The sequence below is a fragment of the Dermacentor andersoni genome, chromosome 11 (assembly GCF_023375885.2).
Source record: "Dermacentor andersoni chromosome 11, qqDerAnde1_hic_scaffold, whole genome shotgun sequence".
Taxonomy (NCBI): domain Eukaryota; kingdom Metazoa; phylum Arthropoda; class Arachnida; order Ixodida; family Ixodidae; genus Dermacentor; species Dermacentor andersoni.
This window is the reverse complement of record NC_092824.1, coordinates 126,607,318-126,628,550: the sequence shown is the minus strand read 5'-3', so window position 1 is coordinate 126,628,550 and position 21,233 is coordinate 126,607,318. Positions and strand designations below refer to the sequence as shown.

The 21,233-nt window shown below is 46.5% G+C and overlaps 1 protein-coding gene across 10 annotated transcripts in view; it reads right to left on the bottom strand.

Moving 5' to 3' along the window:
• The window catches only part of LOC140214085 (phosphatidylinositol 3-kinase regulatory subunit alpha-like), a 186,292-nt gene that overhangs the window by 73,929 nt on the left and 91,130 nt on the right, over positions 1–21,233 (bottom strand). Inside the window, exon 3 of one of the 10 annotated variants that reach the window (XM_072285363.1) lies at positions 9,179–9,299. The exons of the other annotated variants lie outside the window; for them this stretch is intronic. Coding sequence (XP_072141464.1) covers positions 9,179–9,299 — 121 coding nt within the window. The remainder of the gene's footprint in view (positions 1–9,178; positions 9,300–21,233) is intronic. 10 annotated transcript variants of the gene reach the window in all.

Genomic DNA, 21,233 nt, shown 5'->3' with positions numbered 1-21,233 from the left:
ATGTGACATCTGGTCGAGGCACTTGTGCATTCATGTACTGGATGTTCCATCAAAGCCGTGGTCTAAGCCTGTACCACAGAGAGAACATCAACGCCGCCCCGGACCTCAGCAAGCCTCAGGCTGCAAAACTTGCCTTCGGAATATGAACTTCTACCCAAGAAAACCAGAAAGACCAAGGTGAAGTCAACAGCCACGATGATAGCCACAGTGCCGCCTACACTGATCGTGATTCAACAACCCAGAAAACTCCTGCTTTCTATGGAGCTTCATCAGACGATTGGGACACCTGGCTAGAGACATTAGAAAGAGTGTCAACCAAAAATAAGTTGAACGCTGAAGACAAGTTGCACCAGGTCTATTTTTCCCTGGAAGAAGCCACCGGAACTTGGTTAGAAAATCAAGAGTCCTGGTTGACAACATGGGACCTGTTTTGCAGCGATTTCCTAAAGACATTCACAAGCATCATCAGTAGAGAAAGGAACGAATGTTTACTGCAAGCACGAGTGCAGCTGCGTGACAAGAACGTCACCTGACTTTTGCGCCATGCCAACCCGGAAATACCGGTCAAGAAAATTCAGTTTCTCATCCATCGAGTAAAACAAGACCTCTTTGCTGAATTTATCCACAGCCCGCCCAATTTCTAATGCAGAATTTCTAATGGAGACTACGACGATTCAGAAGACACTAGAAATGTCTACTAAACAGTACAATTGCCACTCGATGTCAGACAGTGCAGACGTTCAAGCACTCTGCTCCAATGACCTGCAGGAAATGGTAAGAGCAGTTGTGCATAAAGGAACTACGTAAAATGTTTCCAGTGTTACAGCCCTAAGTGAATTCAATTGCTGACATCACCTGAGAGGAGATACAGCAGCCACTGGAAGTTTCTGAACCGCCACAGTCTATGATGGAAACAATGACTTATGGCACCGCCGCCCGCGTCAAGGCTGCATGACGCTGCAATTCTATAACCAGACACCACTGCTGCTGTCACACCTCCCGCATGCCGGCCCACCCACTGCCCCGGAAGACCGACATTTGATGTGCTCCTGACCACTGCCTGCTGCGCAATGAATGTGGAGAAGTGGGCCATGTCTACTACCGGTGCTCAAATTGAGAGATGGGACTATGAGGATTCGCTGTCAATGCGCCACGACCATAGCAAGGCAAATGACCTTGTGATATCATAGCATAAGAGAACTGAATTCGTTCAAGCGCGTGGATGCTTCTTCATGTGTTGAGATTTATAACTGGTGTTCTGCAAGACAGTGTTTTAGGGATACTGTTGTTTTTAGTTTATATTAATGATACAGTTCAAGTAATTCCAAAGGAAATGGGTGTCAGATTGTTTGTGGATGATTGTGCAGTTTTTAAAGAACTGTCGTCTAGAACCGACCAATTTTTGCTACAGAAGGCTTTGCAGTCAATAGATGATTGGTGCCAAGAGTGGGGCATACAACTAAACATGAAAAAAACTGTATTTTTATATATAACAAAAACAAGGCCCCAATTGCATTTTTATACAGTCTTCATAACAATTCATGTCCGAAATTATTAACTACAAATATCTGGGTGTCATTCTAACAGACACTTACATGGTCTAGTCTATTTCAAGCATTTGTACATCTGTGCCTCAGGCAATTGCAGACTCTGAAGAGAAAGCTAAAATGGTCCCATAAGTACAAAATTGTTAGCTTATAATGCTTGTGTTAGGTCCAAGGCCGTATATTCAGTAGTGATTTGGGATCCTCACACTAAAAAAGATTATGAAAAATTGGAAAGAGCTCAGAGGAAAGCCACAAGATTTATTTTTGGAAGGTATAAAAGGTATGATTCGTCACCTTCACTCATGCAACAACATAATATTTCTACATTGGAGGCTCACCGAAAAGCTGCTTGCCTAGCATTCTTGCACAAAATTACTTCAAGAAAGGCAAATGTTGATTTACCTGATTGTATTAAGCCAGTTACTAGAATGAAAACAAGGCGATTTCACAGACACTTACTAGTTCCAATATTTGCACCCACTGAAGGGTTTAAGCATAGTTTCTTTCCCAGAACTGTTCCCGATTAGAATTTGTTGCCAACTGAACTGTTCAACTCAGAAAATCTCATCAGGGAAATACAGTCATCACCATCATCAGCCTATTTTATGTCCACTGCAGGACGAAGGCCTCTCCCTGTGATCTCCAATTACCCCTGTCCTGCACCAACCGTTTCCAACTAGCACCCACAAATTTCCTAATTTCATAGCACCACCTAGTCTTCTGCTGTCCTCTAGTGTACTTCCTTTCTCTTGGTACCCATTCTGTCACCCTAATGGTCCAACGGTTATTTAATCTGGGCATTAAATGACCTGCCCAGCGCCATTTTTTTTCTCTTAATGTCTATTAGAACATCGTCTATACCAGTTTGCTGTCTGATCCAAACCGCTCTCTTTCTGTCTCTTAAAGTTATGCCTAGCATTCTTCGTTCCATGACTCTGCGCAGTCCTTAACTTGTTCTCAAGCTTCTTTGTCAGTCTCCAAGTCTCTGCCCCATATGTCAGCACCGGTAAAATGCACTGGTTGTATACTTGCCTTTTCAATGATAACGGTAAGCTCCCAGTCAGGAGCTCACGATGTCTGCCGTATGCAATCCAACCCATTTTTATTCTTGTGTGAGCTTCCTTCTCATGGTCAGGGTTCCCTGTGATTAGTTGACCTAGGTAAACATACTCCTTCACAGACTCTAGAGGCTGACTTGCGATCGTGAACTCTTGTTCCCTTGCCCGGTTATTTATCATTATTTTTGTCTTCTGCATATTAATCTTCAACCCCACTCTTACACTCTCCCCGTTAAGGTCCTCAATAATTTGTTTTAACTCGTCTGCAGTGTTGCTGAATAGAACAATCATTGGCAAACCGAAGGTTGCTGAGGTATTCACCATCGATCCTTACTACTAAACCTTCCCAGTTTGCTTGAATAGCTTGAATGCTTCTTCCAAGCACACAGTGAATAGCATTGAAGAGATTGTGTCTCCTTGTCTGACCCCTTTCTTTATAGGTATCTTGCTACTTTTCTTGTGTAGAATTAGGGTGGCTGTGGAATCTCTGTAGATCTCTGTAGAAGCCGAATACCTGTTCTGTAGCTTGATGCAGAATTCCTCTATTTTCCCTTTTACCGCTAACTCATTGATCGGCTTCTTATGTACCAGTTTCTTCCGTTCCCTCCTCAAGTCTAGGCTAATTCGAGATCTTACGATCCTATGGCCCCTGCAGCGCACCTTGCTGAGCACGTCTACATATTGTATGATGCCAGGGTCAGCGCAGAGTAGGAGGTCTGTTTCATTTCTAGTCTAGCCATTCGGGCTCCTCCAGGTCCAGTTTCAGCTATCCCACTTGCGGAAGAAGGTATTCATTATCCGCAAATTATTCCGTTCTGCAAACTCTACTAATAACTCTCCCCTGCTATTCCTATTACCTATGCCACATTCCCCCACTGACTTGTGTCCAGCCTGCTTCTCACCTACCCTGGCATTGAGGTCGCCCCCATCAGTTGACTTTACCCATCGCCGATTCCACGTCTTCATAAAGGGTATGTTCGATTCGCCTACACCACCTGAACCAGTTCACGAGGTGCTGCACCCTGCCATTCATTTCAGCGGTGCAGCAATGGCGCCCGCTGAACCACGACATTCGTTTCAAAAGGTGCAGGTAAGGTGCAGGACTGGTTCATGATTTTGCTGCACCCACTTGACTGTCGTTGTCGACTTGGTGCAGGCATATAGGTGCAAAGCAGCGGGGCAGCAGACAACACAGCACACGGGCGCGAGCTCCGTTAAAACAATGCTTATGCACGTCTGATGTGTCTACGCAAGTGTGGTGTGTATTTGCGCCCCACAAGCCGATCATACCTGCAGTTCAGGGCCTCTCAAACTTGTGCACTTCGTGCACATTAGTCTGACATAACATAACGCCTGCACCGTGTTTGCACCTTTGCATTCGTTTCGAGTGTTTCCCTGGGTCTGCACCTCAGGAATTGAGCTGCACAATTTTTGAACTACTCGTGAACCACTGTGAACTGGTTCATAGTGGTGCAGGCGAATCGAACAGACCCAGAAGCTTTAGACTTGCTGGTCATCATGACTGGATGTAGGCGTGTAGACCTGTACAACTTTCAATTTGTACCTCTCATTAAGCTTCACAACACCTGCCACCCTCTCGTTAATGCTATATATTTTCCTGTATGTTACCAGCTATATCCTTAGTAATCAGGAATCCGACTCCTAGTTCTCGTCTCTCTGCTGAGCCCCGGTAGCACAGGACGTGTCCGCTTTTTAGCACTGTATATGCTTCATTTTTCCTCCTGACCTCACTGAGCCCTATTATACCCCATTTAATGCCCGCTAATTCCTCCAAAAGCACTGCTAGATTTGCCTCACTAGATAACATTCTAGCGTTAAACGTTGCCAGGTTCAGATTCCAGGGATGCAGCGATGGCGTAGAGGTAGAGCATCCACCTCGCATGCAAGAGGACCGTGGTTCAAATCCCGGTGTCACGCAATTTTCCACTGGATTAAAGAAAAAGAAAACATCTGCGTGTTGATAAAATTGCATAAACAGGCCTGGAGTGCAGCCTGATCCCAGTGACCAGAACCGGTAACGCAATCCCTCACCAGAGCAGCATTGGCCACCCTGGTGCAGTACTTGGCCACAGTCCCCAGCAGCTGTGAAGCAACTGACCAAGGTGGCGGTCAGACCTGTGATGTAGCAAAGGGTGCTAAGAATCTCTGGATCCGGACAGGCCGCCATTGGAATCGGAACACAACTTACTGTACTCCAAACAACATGGGTTCCACAAAGGTGTTTCTACAGTGATGCAACTTCTAGAAATAGTACACGACTTTGCGGCTGCAATTAACTATTAAGTTCAAGATAATGCAATATTCATTGACTTTTCGAAGGCGTTTGACAGGGTAATGCATTCGAAGTTAATTAACAAACTTAGTTCCATCAGAATTAAAGACAAAATAGTATCATGGATAAGCGCATCCCTTTTCAACTGCAGTATGTTAAAGAGGGAGGAGCACAATCTGAATGTTTAGAAGTTCTTTCAGGGGTTCCACAGGGTTCTGTATTAGGTCCTACATTATTATTAATATATGTCAGTGAATTGCACCTTCATACTGAGCCGGGAGTGACATTAAGTCTTTTTGCAGATGACTCCATCATATACACAACAATACAAACACAGGCCAATCAAGTAAACTTAAATTCCTCATTGTCTAGTATCACCATTTGGTACTAGAAATCAGGCATGGGCATCAACTTAAGCAAGACTGCCTGTATGTCGATAAGGCGTAAAAAAAATATCCAATAAAACATCATGATGTCCAGCACTCCCAGACGGGAGAATGCAGACCAATGGCCGCGTCAAGCAAATTCGTATCTCAGGCAAGATCCATGAACTCTGTGCATCAGAGACAGCCCTGCACTCCATGTGCAAGGGGATCATAGGTGGCATACCGTTACAAGACGACCCAGCGACGTTGGATGGCAAGATTGTTAACCAGAACAACCCTCTTGCCCTAGCAGCCAAGAGAATCGCTCAGACTGGGACTCTCATCATCGCCTTTGACAGGCACCAGGCACCGAATTTTGTCAAGTACGGAATGCTCCTGATAAAATGTTCTCTGTATCGAAAGCAAGTGGACATATCCCATACCTGCGGAAGACTCGGGCATCATGCCGATGTCTGTCCAACACCGAGCGACGTCGTCTGTTGGGGATGCGGCCTGCCAAACCCCAATGAGCAGCACCAATGCACCCCAAAATGCAAGATCTGCGGCGGTCCGCACCTTACCGCCGGTAAAGAATGTGCGCATAGATTCAAGACACCATACATCGTTCGCCGACGACGCTTCGAGCATGGCAGGCAGCAAGAGCACCTCCCCACGCCGTCGATCGTTCGATCTTCCGATCTGCAAGTCTCATCGTGCACCAGCCTTAGGGGCAGAAGACGCTTGCGCTTGAGAGGCCGTTCTACTAGCCAACAGGGCTCCAGAAGTTGCTCTACCTCAAGATCGCGACTCACATCACCTTCTCCAGTGCGCTCCAAGTCCCGCACCGGGAGCGATTCGTCAAACAGGTCACGATTGAAGACCCCCCACCGGCGGTAAAGGCAAGTCCTCTCTAACGTGGGCTGATAGGACCCGTGACAACCAAACGCAGGTGTCCAACTCCCAAGACTCGCACGACCCGCGTCTCATGAACGAGCTCGAAGAGCTTTGGCGTGCCAATGATAGTCTTAGGAAAGAAAACGCTCAGTTCAAGCAGGAAATCAGTCAGCTAGCCGCCGAGATGACCAAAATACAAAGATTGGTGCTCACACCGCCGGCTTCTCAGCCTGTCGCATGCCCTTCGGCCATGGACACGGTGGAAGTCAGATCTTACCTTTGTCAAAAACCTGGAAAACGTCAAGTGGACCAACATAGCCATGGACCTCAGTAGCCATCAGTGCATCATCGAAGCGGTCACTAAGGCTGCCGGTAACAAGACGAGGAACTTTTAGTTCACTGACTGGAACTTGTTCCAAGCCAACCACCCCGAGCGCGTCCTCAACCAGGATATGGACGTAGACTCTTGGTGCAACAAGATAAAAGAGTATGTGGCTAGAGCCACCAAAGAGGTGAGAACCGATCTGGAGGTGGACAGGATGGACAGTAGGCTCGCACATCTGTTGGAAGCCAAGCAGGCACTGCTCGCACAATGGAAGACGCAGCGCCATAACAGAAAACTACGCAAGAAAATTTCCGAAATGAGCAAGACGACAGAGGTTCATAGCAAGGTGTTATGCAAGCAGCAATGGGACGAGCTGTGCGACTCGGTGGAGGGCCAGCTCAAGACCGGTAAAAGCTGGAGACTCCTCAGGCACCTACTGCACAATCGTAACACCAAGTCCAATCATAAGAGAGGTTTGGCAAAAGCTGTCTATTTGGCCACCGACTCGACTCCAGATGAGGTGGTCATGGAGCAGCTCATAGACAAGTACTTGGTGGCCACGGAAGATCCGGTGCCCCTCCAGTTTCCAGAGTACGAAGTGCGCACCGCGCCATCAATGGACGAGAATTTTACCGTGGCTGAGGTCAAGCAGGTTCTCGCATCTCTCAACAGCAGATCTGCCTCTGGGCCCAGCGGCGTCACCAACAATATGCTCAAGCATCTTGACGATGACTCAATCGAGTTTCTTACACACAAGACGAACGAAATCTGGTGCAGTGGCTTCATTCCCAAGAGCTGGAAAGCAGCCTACAAGTACTCATACCCAAGCCAAGTAAGGTGCCAAGCATTGACAATCTAAGGCCCATCTCCCTGACGTCGTGCGTCAGGAAGATGGCCGAGCACACCATGCTTAACTGCCTCATTGACCACCTCTAATCTAACGAATGCTATACACACAACATGATTGGCTTTCGGTCAGGGCTTTCGACTCAGGACGCCATGAGGCTGATCAAGCACCAGATCAGTGACTTCACCTCTGCCAACACTAAGGCAATTCTCGGCTTGGATTTGGAAAAGGCTTTTGACAACATATTGCACGCCTTTATTCTCAAGAGCCTGACAGAGTTTCACGTCGGCAAGCGGGCGTACAATTTCGTGCGCTCCTCTTTTTCCTTGAGGTCCACTACACTCAAGATTGACGAGTTTTTGACCCACGAAATTCAGCTTGGGCCAAAGGGAACACCTCAGGGGGCAGTGATCTCCCTGACGCTGTTCAACATCTCCCTGATCAACCTGTCGAAGGCCTTGAACAAGATACCGGCATTAACCACATGATCTACGCGGACGACATCACCAACTGGTGCCCCAGCGGATTTAAGGGTCAGGTCGAGGGTGCTTTGCAAGAGGCCATCGATATGACGGAGCGGTAGCTTATCCCCACCGGGCTAAGGTGCTCACCCGCTAAATCCGAGCTCTTGCGCCACAAGGAGAGGCCCAGAGAGGGTTCTCACTGGTCCTGGAAGCCAGCAACGGAGAGCCACATTACGTTATTCACCGATAATGGCTCCCCAGCTCCGCGGGTGGACACTATCAGGGTTCTAGGAATGTTTATCGAGTCGAACGGGGCCAATGGAGCCGCCCTCAAATGCATTTGTTCCAAGACCGAAAGCGCCCTTGGTCTGACCCGAAGAATCGCCAACAGGTACCATGGAATCAGGGAGGACAATCTGGTCCGGATTATCCACGCCTTCGTGCTAGGCCACCTCGCTTATTCAGTGGCTATGCACAATTGGCTCATGTCGGAGCGCAACAAGATCAACGCCCTAATCAGAAGAGTCTTCAAGCTTGCCCTTGGCCTTCCCATCCGAACGCACACGAAAGACCTCCTCCTCAAGTTGGGAATCCACAACACGTTCGAGGAAATTGTTGAAGCCCAAGAATTTGCTCAGTTCGTTAGACTCTTCGGTACCCCAGCGGGCCGAGCAAAACTTGGTAAGCCGGGACATAACCCCACAGTTGTCGGTCCCGACGCTGTGAAGCTACCCAACGATGTTAGGTCCAAGATTTTCATACACTGGATGCCACGCAATATGCATCCGACCTACAACGAAGGACAAAGACGAGCCAGGGGTAAAGCTCTGCTCGCCAGTGCCCGCTTGGACAAGGATCGAACATGCTTTGTAGATGCTGCTTCGTACGCTCAAGAAGAAGCCTTCTCCTCAGTGGTCATCGACTGTGATTCCAAAGTCCTCAGCTGTGCTACCATCCGCACTTCTAGTTCCAGTGTTGCAAAGCAGGTTGCAATTGCTCTTGTATTGACGGACAATGTAAATGACAAGATTTATTCAGACTCCAAGGCCATGGTCAAGGCCTTTCAGATGGGAATGGTGGCTCCCCAGGCCCTATGTATCATCTAAAATGCTAAAGACCTCACACATCACTCATTGGCCTGGTTCCCTGCGCACCTTGGAACCAGTGAGGGTGCCTTGCTCAACCCCAACAAGGAGGCGCACTTGGCTGCATGAGGTTTGACTGATCGAGCGCCGGGTAACGCGTCCTCTCCTGGGCGACCTGAGACTGTCTGCTTGTACAATGAGATCTTCAAGCATAATTATCCAACAAGAAGACCTTTGCTGCATTCCTTGCTGTGCAGGGCCCAGGCAGTCACTCTCAGACTTCTAAAAACAAGCACTTACCTGAGCCCCGTGGCACTCCACGCAATGTACTCCGAACAGCTCCCAAGCCCAGACTGTCCCCTGTGTGGTGGTTGTGCGAACTTCGAGCATGTCCTGCGGGGCTGCGCCTCTGCCAGTCCCCCTTTTACCCAAGAGGAAATGATAAAGCCTGTTAGGGCCCAGGACCAGACCTCTCAAATCCTGGCAGTCCAGAGGGCCCGCGAGAGGGCAGTCAGGTTTCACCTGATGGTCCCTGAGTGGGCCCTAGCCAGGCGATGTTGAGTTTACTCGTGTCTATTGTGGACCGAATAAAGTTGTTTCACTCACTCACTCATTATAATTTCCCTATAATATCATGGGATCTGCTGTTGCCTGCACAAAATCGTTTAAATACTTGGGGGTAACAATAACGGTGACGCTGAAATGGGACACACATATTAAAGATACATGCCAGAAGGCGTTTAGACAGGCTTCCTTTGTAGAAAACTAACCACAGCACCACCCAATATTAACTGATCAAGCTACAAATCTCTCGTGCGTCCCGTCCTCGAATATAGCCACATAGTGTCTGGAATCCACATCAAGCTTATCTGACCAAACATTTAGAGGAAATCAAAACAAGGCCCTTCGCTTCATTTATTCCAAGTACTCCCGGAGTGACAACGTAACTGCACTGTGAAACCGCGCCGCCATACAAACCCTGGAAAGCCGCCGACGTATTGCTGCTATGAAATTTTTATAGCCCCTTTATCATGACGACATAGCTATCAACAAGAGCGACTACCTCACACCAACTTACCAACACTCAAGCAGAACCAACCATGCTAAGTGTATAAGGCCTTTTTTATCAAGCTGTTGACACATTCAAATATTTTTTTCCATCTGCCATAGAACTCCGGAATAAGCTACCACGTGAGTGCATGGGTCTATCATCAACAGACGTATTCACCACTAAACTTGAAGTATTTTGCTAAACAAAACTGATAAAAAGTTGTCTCTTCTGAACTGTTTTTTCAGTGATCTAACCTGTTTATAAATGCCTTTTTGAAATTGGTTTGTTCCTGATGTGCCCATGTATGCAAACACATGTGTATCCGTTAGTATATGTATACAGGGTATTTCAGCTGTTTCAGCAAACACTTTCAAAAATATTTAAAAGTTCATGAACAACTCTAGTTCATGAGCTAGTCTACTCGAAGCGCCGGACAATACTTGCAAAAAAAATTGAGATCCAAATTCGACTAATTAAGAAAAATTCACTAATAAATTTTCTAACTAATTACATAATGGCCCATATTGCAATTTACAAATTTTAGCCGTGGAGTTCACAAGGCGGATCCACTTCGAACGAATTTTCAAAATGACACCAGTTTCGAGATATAAATTCCCGAACTCTGCGGAGAATTGCATTGGCGTTCCAGTTAATTTGTTAACAAAACGTCGTTTCATGCACTGAAACACACAAGTAACTGGAACACCAATGCATTTCTCTGCAAAGTTCGGGAATTCAGATCTCTAAACTAGTGTCGTCCTAAGAATTTGTTCCACATCGATCTGCCTTGCGAAGTCCACTGCTAGAATTTGTAAATTGCAATATGGGTCATAAGATAACTAGCTAAAAGTTATTTAGTCAATTTTGCATTTCAATTTTTTCCGCAAGTAGTGTCCGCCGCTTCGAGTACATAAACTAGAACTGAGGTATCTGCCACAGGCAACCTTTAAAAAATTTTGAAAGTGTTCGCTTAAACACCCTGTATGTGCTTTTTCTTCTTTTCTTTTTTTTTCCAAAATAAAAAGATGCTCACTCCTTTTTCAGACACATTTAGGTTAACAATATTAGCTATGTTAGTGTTAAATCGGTACAGCCGTGGTTGACTGCCACCAATTTATTAAGTCAAGAAAACAGGCACATAGTAGCAGACACTACTTCCGGCGTAGAAGCCAGCACTGGCAAGGCGTTTATTCCAAGAGGCATGCTCGTGCCAAAAACCACCAGCGCCTTCACACGTGCACTTCATCGCTGTTGTCTTCTGACGACACATGAGTTCTTCCCCCCTTAGACGAAGTCTCGATAGTGGTCTGGAGGCCGCCTAACCTCTGGTGGCCACAGTTGCCACGTCGTTCTAGCTGCTCTTGACGTCAAGGTCGATGGTTGAGAGGAAATGTCTTTTGTATCGAGTGCGTCCGGTACCAGAGAAATAGCAGAACTTGTTACTTTTGGCATAGCGTCTGATAATTCGTCTGCTATGCTTCAATCCGTCGACGCTTGGGTTGCTTGCCTAGTCTGATTCGTTTCTTTTTATGTGGTTGAGGTGACGCCAAAACTTTTCGAGGACACTCTTTATAAGCCAGGATTGTGGCCTGATGCGGGGCAGTGTTTCACCTTCAATTCAGTCTGGCTTTTTTAAAAACTGACGGATCCGCACTTTTTCCCCTACTGAGAAGCAACGTGATTGCTTCAGTGTCTCCTGGTGTTCATGGACCTGGATTTCCGTCTCCGGCTTGTGTAGGTTGAGAGGACACAAAAGTTCTCGTCCAAATATTGCTCTTGCAAGTGTCATTCCTGTAACTGTATGAACTGTCGTATGATGCCGATACAGGAACCTCACAGGTCGACACTGTACTGACCACTTTGTATCCATTGGAGCGCTCTCTTCAGTTCTGCCACATAGTGTTCTGCCTGGCCATTTGTCGCAGGGTGATACGTTGCTGATGTGATGGCCTGTATGCCATTTGACGCATGGAACTGCTTTATCTTGCTAGAAATAAAGGCTCTTCCATTGTCGAGGACAACTTTTCAGGGAATGTCGAAAGCAGCAAAGAGACTTCGGAGTACATCAATGACAGCTGCGGATGTTGGTTGCGTCACGTGACTGACTTCCATCCACCTTGTGTACGTGTCCACAACAACTAAGTCGGTGTGCCTGTGTAGTGGCCCCGCGAAATCAACGTGCACTGCATTCAAAAGTGTCTGGGGGCGGTCCCAGGTGGGAATAGGAACTTTGGGTGGACTCTTCTGGATTGATTGGCATTCACGGCACTGTCGTACCATTTCTTCGATAACCTTGTCGATTCTGGGCCACGATGCGTAGCTTCTTGCTCACTTCTTCATGGCTACCATTCCTCGGTGACCAGCATGTAGAAGTTCCAAAACGTGAGATCGCGCTGAGCTTGGTATAATCACCCGTGACCCAATCGTGAGACAGTCACGACGAACTGCCAGTACAGTCACTCTTTGTCGGTAAGGAGTGAAGTCACCTCCAGTGAGTTTTTCCACTGTACCATTCTGTACTGACTTGTACAGCCTTTGCAGGATACTGTCTTGTTGTGTCGGACATGCTATCTCAGTGGCTGTAAATAGTGGTCTCGACAATGCTTCAAACAATAGCACGTCACTTTTAGCACGGTGTCGTTTCCACTGATGATCATGTCATCTAAGAGTGCACAAAGGCCTGTGATGCCAGACAGCATAGCCTCCATAAACCGTTGAAAAATGGCTGGTGCTACAGAGATTCCAAAGGGCAACCGTTTGACCTAGCAGAGCCCTTTCAGCATGTTCAGGGTCAATATCTCTGCTGTCTGTAGTGTCACGTGAAGTTGCTGGTAAGCTTGTGCTAAATCCAGGGTGTTAAGAGGAAGCTTTAGCTCGGGCCCAACTCCGACGCGGCCTATTCAAACACATGTAAAACGCAAAAACGTTTTTATGAGATAACCCCTGGACCGATTTTAATGAAATTTGTTGCATTGGAAAGAGAAAGTTAAATTCTAGTGACTGTTGGAAGCAGAATTTCGATTTAGGGCTTGAATTTTCTTAAAACGATTTTCAAATATTTGACCATTTGAAAAAAATAGAAGCACGAAGTTTACAAATTCATAGCTCTGCATCAAGAACTGATATCGCGGTTCTGTAAACGGCATTCATTAGATCATTCAAAGCGGACAAATTCAATATGTCATTTTACATCTTACATGAATTTGTTACGTTGTTTACAAGGGTCTTGCACAAGTTGTATTTCCCTATTATTAAATTTTTTTATATTCATGTCTAACATATCAATTTTGTCCGCTTTAGATGTACTATTTGATGCAACTCACAGAATTGTAGTACCGTTTTTCGTTGTTGAGTTACAGAGTTGTAAACTTCATAGTTTCGTTTTTTGAAAATTTTTGATTTTTGCCAATTTTTAATAAAAGATTGACGAGCAAACTCAAAAATTCGAAACTAACAGTCACTAGATTTTAAGTTTTTCTTTTAAATGCAAAAAACCTCATCAAATTTGGTGCAGTGGTTGCTGAGAAAAACGAATTCTCCTATTAAATGTATTTAGATAGGAGCACCCGAGCTAAAGCTTCCTCTTAAAGACCTTGCTGCCCCTCAAATGGCTGAGGACCTTATCTGTTGTGGGAATTATTTGCCTTCTTCTATACCTGATTCACTGTACAACGGTAGTCACCACAAATTCGTAATGAACCATTCTTTTTTCGAACGAGTACCGAGAGGCGTTGCCCAATCCGAACGCTGCACAGGCTCGATTATGCCTTGATCTTGCTGTTGATCCAATTCAACCTCTACAGCCGACCGCAGCGCGAAGGGAGCCGGACGTGCTTTTAGAAACTTTGGCGTTGCTCCTTCCACAAGTTCGATTTGTACCGCAAGGCCAACATGTCCTGAGATGTCCTCGTCGAACACAGACTGGTACTTGTCCAGAAGCTTGGAAACAAGTTCGTTGTCTGGTATGTCATTGACTCTTGCTATCTGTGTACCCAGATGAGGAAACCAATTTCGTCCAAGGAGGTTACACCCTGCTCCCTTGACAATGACAAGCGGCAATGTAAATATCTTGTCCCTGTACGTTACTTCCACCCTTGCACACCCGAGAACTCAAAGGGGATGACCTGACCATGTGCGTAGGAGAATGTTGTTTGTCTGAAGCCGTGGTGGGTCACGTTTCCACTTGGCTTTGAACGTGGCTTCACCGATGAGAGTGCAGGCTGCACCTGTGTCGGCCTCAATATCCAAGGACTTGCCATGTATGCATAGCTGCACCATGACCTTCTGTGTGCTGGTCACGTCGCCTAAGGAGTTCAGTTCATATAAAGTGCCACGTCTGGTGCTGAGGCTGTTGTCGAAGTTCCTTGTCGTGGTGTAGGGGTTGAGGACGGACTTCGCGATGAAAAACCAAACTTGGGAGGTTTATTTTACATTATATACAGTGAGGTGAGAGACAAGTAACAGTTGTACAGTCATTACGGGCCGGCAGCAACTCGGACGCTGCGGCCCGCCGCAAGAAGTTCGAGAGAGGTGAAATCGGGGAATCAGGGAATGCTCTGGTCTCTCTGGAATGCTTCTTTTAAACCCTTCGAGGACTGGAAGTCGCGTCAAGTTCGGCCAATGGGAGAGTCCGCTCCGATGACGCCACCTTCGGCCAATGGTAGGCACCCGTGCGGTGAGGTCACACCCGGCGGCTCCCCGCGGTCTTGCCTTGCTGTGATGCAATGCTCTCTTCAAAGGCGGAGAAGGGGCACGATTGGGCTCCATTGTCCGAGGCTCACCTGCTCCCGGTGGTACGGCCCCGCTGAGGTGGCAAATGCCCTCTTCAAAGGCGACCGGTGCGACGCTGCCAGGCCTTCCCGGAACATCACAGCCGTCTTGTTTCGGGACCCACTTTCCTTGCAACAATGCCGGGCGATCCCTTCGTTTTCTGGAAAACTCAAGCATTGAATAGCTACCGCGGCGTACGAACTTGTTGGCACGTGAACTTGTTGGCTCGAGCGATCCTCTGGAATGTGCTGCGATTCGATGTGGTCCGGGGGAACTCGAAGCAGGCGCAGGAAACAGCTCCATATCTAACAGTGGATTTTCGATATTGTTATTCCTCTTGGTTCTTGCTTCTTACCGCTTTGTTATGCATGCTTTTTCAATGTGTCCGCATTTGTTGCAGTAGTTGCAGGAAGCTGTCCGAAACTTGCAAGTATCCAGACCATGTTGTGCGTCGTAACGCTAACAGCGCTGATTCTTTATTTGGGTATATGTAGTACTGGAGCTACCTTGCTTTTCTTTATTGTAGATGCTTGTGCTGGTTTCGTGAATGCCCTTAAATTCCGCCTTCAGGTTTTTCTGATCTTCGACGGCGTTTTCAGCACGCAGTCCAAAGTCAAACGCTTTCTTGAATGTCAAGTCCTTTTCTGCAAACAACCATTGCTGGACCTGTTTGTTCCGAAGACCACAAAGGAAACGGTCATGCAACATTAAGTCAAGAGGCGGCATTGTGGGATTCACAGCCGTGTCTACGCTGGTTCCAAAATTACAATCAGTTGCTAGTTTCTTCAGTGCTGCCGCGTAATCACTGACTGTTTCACCGTGCAGTTGGTCACGTCACTGGAAGCGTGCCCTGCTGAATACTTCAGAAGGTTGAGGATCAAAATTCGCGTGAGCATCTCGACTATTTTCTCATAATTCACTTGGCTGGGCTGCTTGGGTTGTACGAGAGTGCACACAACGTCGCAAGTCTGTTCCCTGCACAACAATGGCAGATGAGCACGTTGCTTGGAAGCGTCCGTAATTTTGTTAGCTTTGAAAAAGAATTGAAGCCTCCCATATCAGGATCTCCAGGAGCCGGAGCTGCCACTGAACTCGGGTAGCCAACCAAAGTCAGGCGTAGCCATGTTGATCCTCGACATCGGTGAAGTGTCGGTGAGTCCAGAGTCTTCCTCGTCGCCAATTGTTACGTTGGTACAGCCATGGTTGACTGCTGACGACTTAGTAAGTCATGGAAAAAGGCACATAGTAGCAGACACTACTTCCGGCGTAGGAGCCAGCACTGGCGAGATGTTCGTTCCGTGAGGCACGCTCGTGCCAAAAGCTGCCAGGGCCTTCACACGCGCACTTCAGCGTTGTCGTCTTCTGACGACGTATCAGTTAGTGTATGGGAAGTCTTCCATTTTATATGTTTTGAAATGGGGTTTATTGCAGCTCGTTCGAGGGATCACAGGTAGCTCTAGATCACGGGTCCTAGCACTTCGCATCAACAGCCCGAGCTCGGGTCTCGCGCTGCAGTGGTGGCAGTCTGCACTGTGCCACATGCATTTTACCCACTACAACTTCCCCCGTGGCGAAGAGGAGCCATTCTGGTGACCTAAGGTGATGATACGATAAGGGGGTCGTGGTACGGCTTCAGGCAGCTGACGTGAACGGTCTCGCGGCCACGGCGGCATTTGTCCGAAGATGGCGTCACCGGTTCGACCACATAATTCACAGGCGAAGTACACACGACGATCCGGTATGGACCTTGACATTTCGGAGCAAGCTTTGGGCTAAGGCCTAGAACTTGGAAGGGCAGCCGAAGCCAGACGTGAGAGTCCACGGCGAAGGACTGTGTGGGCTGATCGTTGTCGTGGCGATTTTTGTGGATACCTTGGGTATCCGACGTGAACAAGCGAGCCAGTTGGCGGCACTCTTCAGCATGGCGAGCAACTTCGGAAAGAGGGGTGAATTCAGAGGCATCCGGGTGATATGGTAGTACGGTGTTGAGGGTAGTGGATGGTTCACATCCATAAAGAAGGAAAAATGGTGAGGAGCCTGTGGTAGCCTGAACGGCGGTATTGTATGCGTACGTCACAAAAGGGAGGACATCGTCCCAATTGGAATGATCAGATGCAACATACATGGTGAGCATGTCCCCAAGAGTGCGGTTGAATCGTTCCGTTAGACCGTTAGTCTGTGGGTGATACGCCGTAGTGGTGCGGTGAATAGCGCGGCACTCGGCGAGTAGCTCATTAATAACTTCGGACAAGAAGACACGGCCTCGGTCACTGAGCAGTTCTCGCGGTGCGCCGTGCCGTAAGACGAAATGCCGTAAGATGAATGCAGCGACGTCGCGAGCAGCAGCCGAAGCAAGTGCAGCAATTTCAGCATATCTTGTGAGGTGGTCTACTGCAACAATTATCCAATGATTTCCGTTAGCACTGCATGGAAGAGGCCCATAAAGGTCAATGCCAACCCGATCAAAAGGACGTGCAGGACACGATAAAGGTTGCAGAGGGCCTGTCGTATGAGAAGATGTCTTGCGTCGCTGACAGGCTGCACATGACCGAATGTATTTGTGGACATAAGAATACATGCCGCACCAGTAGTACCGCTGGCGGAGCCGCTCGTAGGTTTTCAGGACGCCAGCATGAGCTTGTTGTGGGTCTGCATGGAAATACGTGCATACGTCGGAACGCAAATGGCGAGGGATGACTAGCAGCCATTTGCGACCGTCTGGCTGATAGTTTTGGTGGTACAAGATGGCGTCCCGTAGCACGAAGTGGGTGGCTTGGCGATGGTCACGTTTGCTTTAAGCGTCTTGCACTTCTTTGACAGAACTTCTCTGTTCATGTTTAAAATCGTGTTAGGATATTTTTTGCCTCTGTAGCTGGGTTCCCAATGATCATGGGTCATGGTCCTCCCCGTGATGGTTCAGTGTTGAGCCAGACATCGCTGTCCCATCCTTGAACTCGCTGAGGCGAAGGGGATTGAAGGAGTCACATCTGTCTTCAGGTGTCCTGGTCACGGCACTATGTTTCAAAAGGACCAGAAAGACCACAGAACCAATACGTTTCTGGTTTATTTGGAACAAGAACAAGGAAAAAATTAGAGCGTGCTCAAGGCAACCACTTCTTTTGTCATCTCGCAGCATTACCATCAATCTGTTTTCTACAGTCACCTCACCACAGCTCATCTAGCAAGCGCCAGCACTACCAAGACAGACATCAGACAGCCATCTGCTCGTATCATCGTCACTGAGGCACGTCGCTGCCTTCCTCCTTGCGCGTGGTCAGGAAATAATCTAGCCGACCGCTAACAGCCACGGGACGGCAGGCACAGCCCTGCTCTATGTTGTCTCTTCTACGTCATGGACAAGGTCACCGACCAGCAATTACTCAGTGACAGCTGTTCAGGTCAGCATCCTGCCAGCTAGAAGAGCGGTTTGTATATGTGCTCCAATCCTGCACTTGCAAGCCATAAAATGGTCTCTCACGCTGAATCTGGGCCTCTGAAGAACGTTCCGGTGCCTCTTCATGTTTGCTGATGTCAATTACACCATCAGTACCAACTTTCTCACTGACCATGGCCTCTGTGTCAAGACAAAGCGACGATGGCTCCTGGATGCAACAACTCTTCTTTCTGTTCAAGCCATTGCTGCACCGGAAACCACAGAAGTAGCACTCTCTTGCGCCACACACCTTTGCGAGTTGCTAATACTACGAGATGTATGGTCCCCATGAGACGACATGGCCTTTTGGGGTCTTCACAATTTTCTTTCGTTGAGTAGCACACAATAATTGTGCGTATGGAGCAGTTTATAATAATAATTGCAACCTCAGCAAGGGCAAATGACAAGATTGCAAAGTACCTGAAGTTTCAACATTGCAGTGCACGTGCGACCGTTAATTGTGTTCTTTTCCTGTTTGTTTTTTCATGAGTAAATTTGCCGATACATCTTGAAAGGTTATCTTACGTCACTTGCTCATTAAATTTGACATGCCTAACATGGAGGCTATCGTAATGAATTTTCTACGATAACATATTTAACTCCATGGCTTGAATAAAGAGCATCGTCAATTTGTTTTCAAATATTTCATGCAGATTAAATTGTATCTCTTCTGTGATGGATAATTTTTTTTCCTGCACAGGAACCAATAAACCTTGAATATGTTGCAAACTTTGCATCCTTATGGCACCTGCATTAACCTTTGCTGTAATGGTAATTAAACACTTACGTAACATTATTGACTTGCTATAGTGGCACAGTGACAATGCACCCTCCTGCAATGTTGTGGAATACTCTTGCAACAATCCGAATAGCAGGCAAACAGCCTGTTCTTATTTAGGTGAAACAAAAGCAAATAAAAACTGTGCAGTGAAGTCAGCCAGTTGTATCTCTTCCTGTGAATAATTGCATCCTTTAAGTATAAATGGTTCTTGCATATCCATAGCTAATCAAGTGTGCAGTAATATCCGTGCCAAACATGGTTCTAATAACAGTTTCTAATAAGTTTGTGATCACATTTATTAGTGTGTAAACTCATATAACAATATCCTCTGTCATTACTACCTTTATAAGTAATAAAGCACTATGCTACTCGCAAAGACATATTACCCTGGAATTCTAAAAGACAATTCTGCATTTTAACTTTACAGAATATGCAGTTTATTCAATAAAGGGCCACAAAAAGCTTTTTTGCAATGACACACATTTATTGCAATTTTTACCTACATACTGGCAAAAAAATAACAACACACATTCTCTCAACAATTAAATTGTTTTTCAATTTATTTAGCTGCCACTGTGGTTATGGTATTCTGCTAACATAAGGTGAGAGGTTGAATTGCCAGCTGTGGCAGTTTCCTTTCGATACGAGTCACAGGTAAAAAGAAAGCCCTTGCACAAAGATTCAGTTCATCCATCACCCTTTAGTTAACCCAAAGGTCATTGTGTAAGGGGGGCATGCATATGCAAAATCTAACAAGCAATACTAAGAACAACCGAAAGCAAAGGGCCCAATTGTAAAACAAGCATCTTTCCGATACTTCAAATGTGGAAAACATTAATTGCGTCAATATGTATTGTTCAACAGCACTGCACAAATAAGCATGATCAGGCATAGTAAGTACTCTATCAAGTAGCTGGTTCTACAGATGTATAAATGTCAAAAGACAAGAATGCTCATACTACATCATGCGCACAGCAGAAAGAAACCTTTTTCAAAAGTAGTCTCTTCTGGCAGATATGAGTGTGGGGTAACCAGCAGAAACTCTATTAGAGGTTATTGTGTAATACTGCTTACAAAAGAATGAAGAGAGTGAAGAGGCTTTTAATGGAGTACCGCATGCTACTCTAATAGGAAGAATGATGAGCAAGAAAATTCATGGTAGGGCACTCAAGTTCAACCATATCTTTTTGACAGAAAATTTCAGGTGAGAGTTGGAAGTACATTTGGCCCACCCATACCAACAATAAAGACATACTACGAGACATACTACAATCAATGGAGTACTACAGTCTATGGGAAAGCTATCTTATACAGAAATCAAGAATGATTCAACAAGCTCGCGACAACATTGCAGACTTTCTTAGCCTGTTTGATATCCAGATTTCTGATAAGTTAGCTTACATCAATGCCAGAAATAAGACTAGAATCAAGAACTACGCCAAATTGTATGTTGTGCTTTACATAGCCGGACAAATATGCCCACAAGTCAACATCTCCGAGTCCTCAGCTAGTGTAAGACCAAGACGGCAGAGCCAGCACGTGGGTGAAACAATTATGCCACACCTGGACCCAAATTGTACACCTGGTGAAAAGAATAATCTCAAAATCATGGGGGTTGATGAGCCCATACTACTATGGAAAATGGCAGGTGCTGTACTTGTGTCCAAGGTATTGTACAGTATGAATTACAAGCAGCACAAAAAAAAGAAGCCTCAACGAACACAGGCATATGGGTACCGACAGGTCTTTTCAATTTTACAAAGCTTGAATACCTCTACGAGAAAGAGCAAACAAACAAGCACCTAGACAGAGTAGAGGTGCAGCCTATGGCACAAATTCCTTGCCTCAAGAGCTGCAAAGACGACTACCACTCACTTCAGAAACACAACCTCAGGAGCACCTGAACTAGAAACACAATGCACAATCACGAGCAATTTACACACATCATTTCTCCAGAAGTTGACGCTGAGGATGGGTAGTGTGAGGATGTCTTTGGGCTGACACAACGACTTCGCTGCAGCCGATTTCGAATACTGCATATGTGGTGAGGGTAGCTATATGGGCTTGTTAATAGGTCACCTTGTAATTTGTTGTAGGGCAGGCAGAATGACATGGACATATATAGAAGGCACATGATGAGACAACACGCAGTGCTGAACAACTAGCTGTTTACGTATGCCGTGCCTCTTTGCACTGACCTACAGAAACCACCGCTGCGCACTCCAAAGCAAATTTAAACTTCAAGATGTTTTTAAATTACAAAACACACATATTATTTGCTCCCAATAAGGACCGGTCAACAATATTGTAATGCACAAGT